This window comes from Phaseolus vulgaris, chromosome 1 (assembly GCF_051622355.1).
Source record: "Phaseolus vulgaris cultivar YP4 chromosome 1, ASM5162235v1, whole genome shotgun sequence".
Classification (NCBI taxonomy): domain Eukaryota; kingdom Viridiplantae; phylum Streptophyta; class Magnoliopsida; order Fabales; family Fabaceae; genus Phaseolus; species Phaseolus vulgaris.
In genome coordinates, this window is record NC_143498.1 from 10,233,348 (window position 1) to 10,242,201 (window position 8,854).

At 30.2% G+C, this 8,854-nt stretch overlaps 1 protein-coding gene across 1 annotated transcript; it reads right to left on the minus strand.

Annotated features, from left to right (window-relative positions):
- Positions 1 to 1,502: 1,502 nt before the first annotated feature.
- On the minus strand, positions 1,503 to 3,580 carry LOC137813496 (rust resistance kinase Lr10-like). The gene is made up of 2 exons (XM_090300073.1): positions 2,821 to 3,580; positions 1,503 to 2,626 (listed from the first exon to the last, which is right to left on the minus strand). Exons 1-2 carry the CDS (start codon positions 3,095 to 3,097, stop codon positions 1,536 to 1,538), a joined length of 1,368 nt encoding a protein of 455 aa, XP_090156199.1. The 5' UTR covers positions 3,098 to 3,580; the 3' UTR covers positions 1,503 to 1,535.
- Positions 3,581 to 8,854: the final 5,274 nt, after the last annotated feature.

Genomic DNA, 8,854 nt, shown 5'->3' on the forward strand with positions numbered 1-8,854 from the left:
CATATTTTATATGTTGATGACATATTTGTTTTCTGTAGGGCGAATAATAAGTCTCTTAGAAATTTGAGTATTTTTCTTAAAATATATGGTGATTTTTTAGGTCAATAATATATGTTAATTCTAAGAGTAGTTTTTTCACCATGGATAATTATGCAAGATTTTGTCACCAAAATTCAACGTATTCTTTCTTGTAGTCGTGGTTGTTTTCATTTCAATTATTTAGGAGTGTCTATCTTTGTTGGTGCTCCAAAGTGTCGATTTCTTCAACCTTTGGCTGATAAAGTCAAATTGAATCTAACATCTTGGAAAGGTAAATCTCTTAGCATGATGGGTCAGATTCAGTTGGTCAATACAGTGATTACTAGATTTCTATCTTATAGCTTTAATATGTATAAATGACCTGTTTCACTTCTTAAGCAAGTTGAGCAGTGGTGTTGAAATTTTATTTAGACTGGTAATATTCTGAAAAAAGGCATAGCTAGTGTTAATTGAGTGACGATTTGTTCACCTCTTGAGAATGGAGGTTTGAAGATTATTAACCTTCATCATGAAAATAATGTGTATCTTCTTAAGTTTGCTTCGAACTTTGCTTATAACAACATGCCTTGGTCTTTTCTCCTAAAAGTCAGGGTTCTTAAATACGAGTTTAGAATGGTTTATAGATCCTCATCTTCTTGACCTAGAATTAAGCAGTTTTACTATACTATACTTGATAATACTTCTTGGACTATTGGTACAGGTACTTTTATTAATTTCTGGAATATGATAAATGGTGTTCTACTACTTCTTTAGCAAATATTGCAGGATTATTTGATGGTGCTAGCATTCCGAATATACAATCTACTTTGAAATGGACAAATTCAATAGCGATCCTAATCATGCAAAACTTAACAAAAATTACATTAGAAATAGTGTTAAAAATAGTAAAAATACCAGTAAGTTGAACCTCTATAAGTACCACCTAGAAAAACCTCAACAATCCTTAAAGAAGTAACAAACTAGCTCTAGAAAGGATTTCAATTTTATTATGCTTTTCTATTTTATATAACTAGCTTCCTTGGTTGTCTAATAAATTTGAATTTTTATTTTGTAATTAGATTTGTTCCATCTACTAGAATTGTTTCCAAGCTATCATATAAATTATATTAAGTTACAATTTCTTAAGTATTGAACAACATGGGAATGATAACCAAATCCAATAAGGATTCAAACAACAATATTGCAATTAAAATTAAAGAGAAAATAAAAATATTATAAGATGTCTGCAACATCTTTATCTTGGGTCATCATCATCCAAACATTTTCACTTGTGGCTTCAAGTTTTCTTCATGACCAACAAGTTTTCTTGATTACCAAATGAACCTTGAATCAGACAAAAATACTTAACAAACTAATTTATTCATTTATTTCATTATTGTTTATAACACTACAAAATACGTTTATAGACTAGATGTTATAGATTTCGTCATCATATTTCATAAAATAATGGACCATAATTTTTCTAAAAGTTAAACATTAATTTTTTCTGGTGTAAATCATTCTTGAATCACTTCCAACTGCAAAGGTCGTCTAGTAGAACTGAGTCCCTTAACTGTAGTGGAAGTTGTTGATTGAAATGGATTAGGAGGCACAACAAACTGGTTTTCCTCTTGAGTTTGTAGCATGTGTATCACAGATTTTATGGATGGACGGTTCACTGGCTCCCACTGAATGCACCAAAGCCCAATAATTACTAGTTTCTTTGCAATCTTAACATCACCTTCATCCTCAACATGGATATGTACATCTCCATCAACCAGGTTATGGATCCAATCCGGGTATAGAACATGGAAATTTTGTGGAGAAGACAAGTCCACATTCTTTCTCCCACCAACCATTTCTAACAACAGCATTCCATAACTGTAAATATCAGACTTGTAAGACACGTTCCCAAAGTTTCTGGAGAAGACTTCAGGTGCAATGTATCCCAAAGTTCCTCTAGCAGCTGTCATGGACACCAAACTGCGATTCTTGGAACACAATTTGACTAAGCCAAAATCCGAGATTTTTGGAGTGAAATTGTGATCAAGTAACACGTTGTGAGGATTTATGTCAAAGTGAATAATGGGACGATTGCAACCTTGATGAAGATACTCAATCCCTTTAGCTATACCAAGAGCAACGTGTTGAAGCTTCTCCCATCCAAGGAAATGGTCCTTGTCTTCTGGTGGAAATATGAAGCTTTGTAAGGAACCGTTTGGAAAGAAATTGTAGACAAGAGCACGATGGAGTCCATCTGCACAGAAGCCAAGCAAACGCACCACGTTGATGTGATGGATTTTGCCCATAATTCCAACTTCATTGATGAACTCATTCCCCTCTCCCTCTGTACTGTAGAGGATCTTCACGGCCACCGGAATCTCACTCGAAAGTTTTCCTCTGAACACATCCCCATGAGCTCCTTCCCCTAGCTTTTCCTTGAAGCCATTGGTGATTCTTTTCAGGTCAGCATAGGTGAATCTTGCTGGCTTTTCTGCCCTGTAGTCCTCTAAAAACTTGTCCACTCTTTCTTGGTCTTCTTGCTTTTTCCTAAAATAGAGGATGCTCTTGAAGACAGCAATGACCACCAGCCCCAAAAGGATCGAACCTAGAATAGCGGTTGGAGACTTCATTAAAAAAAGAAATATTTATGTACTTGTTTCAGTCTTTACACTTAAACATTACTTGTTTCAATTCATACGCTTATACTTTTTAATGCCATTCAATTGTTGACATCCTAAATTGTAGGAATAAGGAGTTGAACTATATTAAAAGCGAATGTGTAAGAGTCTCTGATGTTACCTGTAGAAGCAAAAATAAAAGATTTAGGAACGTGAATTCTCTTCGGTTTGCATTCAAAACAATCGATGTCTCCTGTGGTGTTGTTGGTCTTCCATGTACATCTCTTGCCTTTTCTTTTGCACTCAGCACAATTTGCTTTGGACCATCTCAAATTCAAGATACCCCGGTTGAAGGATACGATTGGCGCAGTGAGGTCGAACATCTTGGTACAGGATGTTAGATCAAATTGGAGGACACTTTGAAAAGAATCAGAAATGTAAATCGGACAGGAGACCATGTTTTGTGAATTTGGGCCATCCTCGTAGTGGTTTCTGAGGTGTGGATGCTCAGCTGAAGTGCAGTTGAAGAAGCTCAAGTTATATATTGTGGTCCATCATATGATTCAAATTGGTAAGTTCGAATAAAATTGATGGTTTGGTTAAACTTGTTGGAAAAGCAGTTCTCGGGGTCCGTTAAGCCAAAGTACTGAAGTCGGTAGTCTATGTAAGTGACTAGGAGTTTCATAGTAGGAAGCACAAGCATGGTCTCATATTTTTCAGTGCAAGAAAGACAAATACGGGGATAATCGCATGGGTCGTCCATCTCCTTGATGAGTTGGAAGGGAAATCTGATAGGGGGTTGCTTCGGCCCACAAGATAATTCCTCATCGCACTCGTTATGAGCGGTGCTGCCAGTTCTGATAAGAAGAAGCATGAATAGCGTCATCAATGCACAATCACGTTAGAGGAGCAACACTCTTGCCATTTTGTTTTCTTACGGGAAAACATCGAGCTCAGTGCCTCTTTTAGTTTATGCTAACACTTCTAATTTGTATTTGTTTTTTACTTTTGCAATCAGTTGCAGAAACAACATAGAAAAGATAAAAAAAGACTTATGATTTCTCATTAGTAAAAGTCTAATGAAGTCCCTTAATTTGGTCCGTGTCACAATTTGTCGATAACTATTAGCATACATTTAATTCTATGAATGTCAAGGTAGGTGCATATTAAGTGCCAAGAATTGCCTCCCCCAAACAACAATCATGCAGTGAGACTCATTCTCGTATACAATACCACCTTCTCAAATTCTTCGAAATTCACTGCCACAAAAGTCCTATATCTTCAATGCGTAATAATGCAGAAAAATCAAGCCAAAGACTAATGAGCAGTGCATGTGACAACAACAAAAGTTTCTTCCAAGAAACACATAAAGACTACTAACTACTCTCTCTTTACTTTCAATTTAAAAAAGAAAAACTAATGAACTTAAATATAAGCAAATTTCAACATCCTAAACCATACTTATCTTTAAACATAAGCGCATCTCCCAATAAATATAATTGGGATGATTTAATAAAAGTATCTATTGATTGAAAATGAAACTATTAAATAAACTTAACTACTTAGAAGTGACATTAATGAAAAGAAAAAAAAAACTTTGTGGTCATTCATAAAAAGTAGTTGTTAAAATTTGGAATTTTTAAAGAAAAAAAAAATAGTCAAGAAACTCGATATGTAGTCACAAACAGAAAATAACCTGCAATATATCTTCGTCTAATAAGCTCGCGTTTAAAAATATGATATGTAGTTGTTAGCATTACAAAGTGTAACTTAAAGACTTGTAAATACTTTTACTTTGTTTTACCAAGAATTTTCTCTCGAAAAATGTTTAATATCTTGAAGAGTATGTTTAAGCTACTTTTTGTCAAACTCCTCCTTATGTTAGAGATAAAAGATTAAAGATATTTAGATACGATATTTTTATACTACTTTTCAATGTGTATTATGAATGCTTAGACTTTGTATCAACTTTATTTGTTCAAATAAAAACTTATTAGACGAAGTGTAAAACCAAAACGCTTGTGTTTTTGGGTCAAACTAAGTATGCATAGTTGCATATATTCAATAAAATAAAAAGGATAACCAATTGTGTATGTGAATAATTAATATATATTAATAAACTACAAATAAAATAAAAAATTAAAAGATATGTAGTATCAAATATTTATTCTAATTATTACACTTTTTATTATTTACTGAGTGACTTTTTCATTTGTTATGTAGTTGAAATCAAAGAAAAAAATATTCAACATGAAATAACTAGTATTTTATTACATAATTTATAACACATAACTAATTTTTTATTAAACAATAAATATTGTAAATAAAATAGATATAACCCTAGTTGAAATTGAGAAATAAAAAATTCTAAAAATAAACAAAATTTAAATCTAATTAATCAACTAGCTTAAATAAAATGACTTGTCTAAATAAAATAAATAAAAACATATCTAATTTTTAAAAATAAATACAAATGATAAATTTTGTAATAAAAAAATTAATGGCTTTTTAAAAGGTTTAAAATTATAATTATATAAAATATACTTTTAAATATATAAATTTATTTATATAATAAAACTTGTTTATTTATTTATTTTATAATTGACAATTTGATGGATTTACTACAAGCAGTCATGAATTAGAACCACTTAGACTCTAGTAAAAACTTGTACGTTGTTGAAAAAAAAATTAGATCTCAAATTTGGTTTTTTTACTGTTCTAATTACTTTGACAACTCCTCTTTTCATTGTGTGAGATTACGACGTTGTGATAGAAGTTGATTACATGTTTAAATGTCTTTTTTACTCTTCAACAAATTTACGTACTTCATAGATGTAAGTAATTTCTATAAGGGACAAAACATATGATGAACTAGTGAATCAAAATTTTCAAATAATTTTTTTTTATATATTCTATTTTTTTAAATTATAATTTCTTGTTTTATTTTAATAAAAATATTTGTTTAACAACCGACTCTACGACAGTCGTGATGTGATATTTTTTTAAAAAATTGTAAAATTAAAAATTATTCTTATGATATGTTTTTAAACATTTATTTTGATAAAAAAAATTATTTTACATGATTATTTTGAACTAATAGAAAAATATTTAGTAGAATATTCACATTATAATGTCACAATTTTTAATACTAACGTACATATATAATAAAATATATCATACTTAAATTTTAAAAAAAAAACTAAAAAATATAATTAAAATTTTGATATTATTAATTGTTAAATAATTGATGTTTTAGATATTAAAGTCTTTTTATTCAATTTAAACGAGACAAATGTTTGGTAGAAAGAAAATTTTAATTTAAAAAAAATTAAAATTAAAAAAAATCTCATAATTGCTATATTTAAGTAACATTTTCAAGAACTAACCGTTTTGAATTTTTATGTTATCATTAAGAAAATCATTAATATCGAGGATACGAAATTTTTTTCTCAAAATAAAATAAAAATTTAAATAATAAAAGACATATGTTATTATCAATAATATATTTTATCAATTCAATTATTTATTTATAAAATTTATAATTTAAGAGATTCATAATTTTCAAGTATAAAAAAATTCGCATACCTAATCTCTATAAAATAATTCGAAAATTTAAAACATTGAACATGAAAGTTATAAACTTGCAAAATAGTTTTATTGTTTATATAGTAAAACTTAATAGTATTTTTTATTGATCATTTACATCCTTACATCATTTTGCAGGGTTTACATTCTCTATCAGCACCACCACCACAAATCTTTCTTGGCTAAATATAAGTTATATATAGTCAATTCTACTCCAAGCAAATTTAACCAGTCATATTTTAGGGTGTCCTTTATTTCAACAGTCTCATTAGGAAGGTGTGTGTAAAGTGCCCTCAATAGAGGAGACAAAGGTACAATTATATAATTTCAATGTTAATGTAGTTAGTTAGAGTAAGTGGTGACTTGTGTACGATTAAGTGGTGACCCCTGCTACCAACATTCTGCACAGTTAATTAATTTTAGAAATTGAGGTTTGTGTTGTTATTGTGTAGGATGGTGCAGTGCATGAGGTATGTGTAAAGTAACCCTAATGGAGGACAGAAAGGTCAAGTTCTCTAATATGATTATTAATATAGTTAGAGATAGTAATATTAAGTGGTGATATGTGTAGGAATAAGTGGTGACCTACTACCAAGTTTATGTACAATTAAATAATTCTATAAATTGTAAGTTTGTGTTGTTCTTGTGTGAGGTGGTTGAGGTGTGTGTAAAGTGACCTCAATGGAAGACACCAATGTACAATTATCTAATCTCAGTGTTAATTAGTCAGAGTAAGTGGTGACCTATGTACGAATAAGTGGTGATCCGATACCAACTTTCTGCAGAACAAAGTAATTTTATAAATTTTGAGCTTTGTATTGTTCTTGGGTGGGGCGGTGCAGTGCATGAGATGCGTGTAAAGTCACCCCAATGGAGAACACGATGGTCATTGTCACTGTTAATGTTGTGATGTAGTTAGTCACAACCACATTAAATGGTGACCTATGTAGGAATAAGTGGTGACCTATTACCAAGTTTTTGTACAATAAAAATAATTTTAGAAATTTTAAACTTTGTTTTGTTCTTGGGTAGTCTATGAGGTCAAGTTCTTTAATCTCACCGTCAATGTAGTTAATCACAATAAGTGGTGACCTATGTAGGAATAAATGGTGACCTACTACCATTTTGTACAAAATGATGCAATTTTGAGCTTTCTTTTGTTCTTGGGTGGGTGATGCATGAAGTGTGTGTAACGCGACTTCAGTGGAGTATACCAAGGCCAAGTTTTGTAATCTCAGTGTCAATGTATTTAGTGACAGACACACTAAGTGGTGACCTAGGTAGGAATAAATGGTGACCTACTACCAAGTTTTTGTATAATGAAGTAATTTTATAAAATTTGAGTTTTTTGTGTTGTTCTTTGGTGGGGTGGTGCATGAGGTGTTTGTACAATGACCTTAGTGGAGGACACTGAGGAAAAGTTCTCCAATCTCAGTATAAGCATAGTCAGTCACAATAAGTGGATGTAGGAATAGGTGGTGACTTGCTATCAACTTTTTGCACACTAAACAAATTTCTGACATTTTGAGCTTATTGTTGTTCTTCGGTGGGGCAGTGTATGAGGTATGTGTGAAGTGACACCAGTGGAGGACACCAAGGTGAATTTCTCTAATGTCATTGTTATCTGTGTACAATTATCGCAGTGGACTAGTTGAACTTGTAGTTGTGTACAATATTTATAATTTATGATTTAGGCTGGACAATTTTATTATACTGGGTCTGTGTTACCAATGTTACATTCTTCAAAATGTTTAAAGTAATTGATTTCATTTTCATGTGATAAATAAATTTCACGTGTGATAAACAAACTCAGTTCACCTTATTCATCTTCCTTCGTGGTCCTTATGCAAAAACTTAAACCAAGTCACTATTTCCTAAACAATTCTTCTAAATGACCAACGCATTAACATCAACCATACTCCAAGTCCAATTGTCCATTACTTCAACAAATAAAATTCTCCATACTAAATTTAATCACAATATGCATTTAAGCATACAAAAAATCATTTTGAATAAAATTATAACAAGGATGTCAATAAAGTCCAATTAAAAAATATGTTTGCGATAAATATTTTTTTTTTCAAAATAAATAATATTATTATAATTACAATTAATATTGTAATTACTATTAATATTATTATTAATAATATTAAAAATATTATTATTGGTATTATTATTTAAATTATTATTAATATTTATTGTTATTATTATTATTAGTTTTAAATAATGATATTAATAAAAATAATACTATTATTAATAATAAAAAAAAACAAAACCGGAATAAAATACAAAACCGGAGAAAAAATAAACCTGTGAAAGTCAAAATATAAAAAAAAATTGAAAAAAAAATCATAATATCACAATTAGAAATAATATATTGAGAACTTACACCAGTTTACAATTTCATTTTTCTGTATAAAATTTTAGTATTTATATAAAATCATCAATCGTTGTATATTGTATATTGGAGCAGATTATAAATATATCATTTTCCTATCACAGTAGATGCACATATTATTAAAATATTAATATTTTTGCAGTTGTATACGGTGGCGTTGGTTTTCAAAATATGGGGACCCCCTTTATTTACTGTGTGTATGTGAAATCTGCCTTTAAAGGCCAGCTTGGAT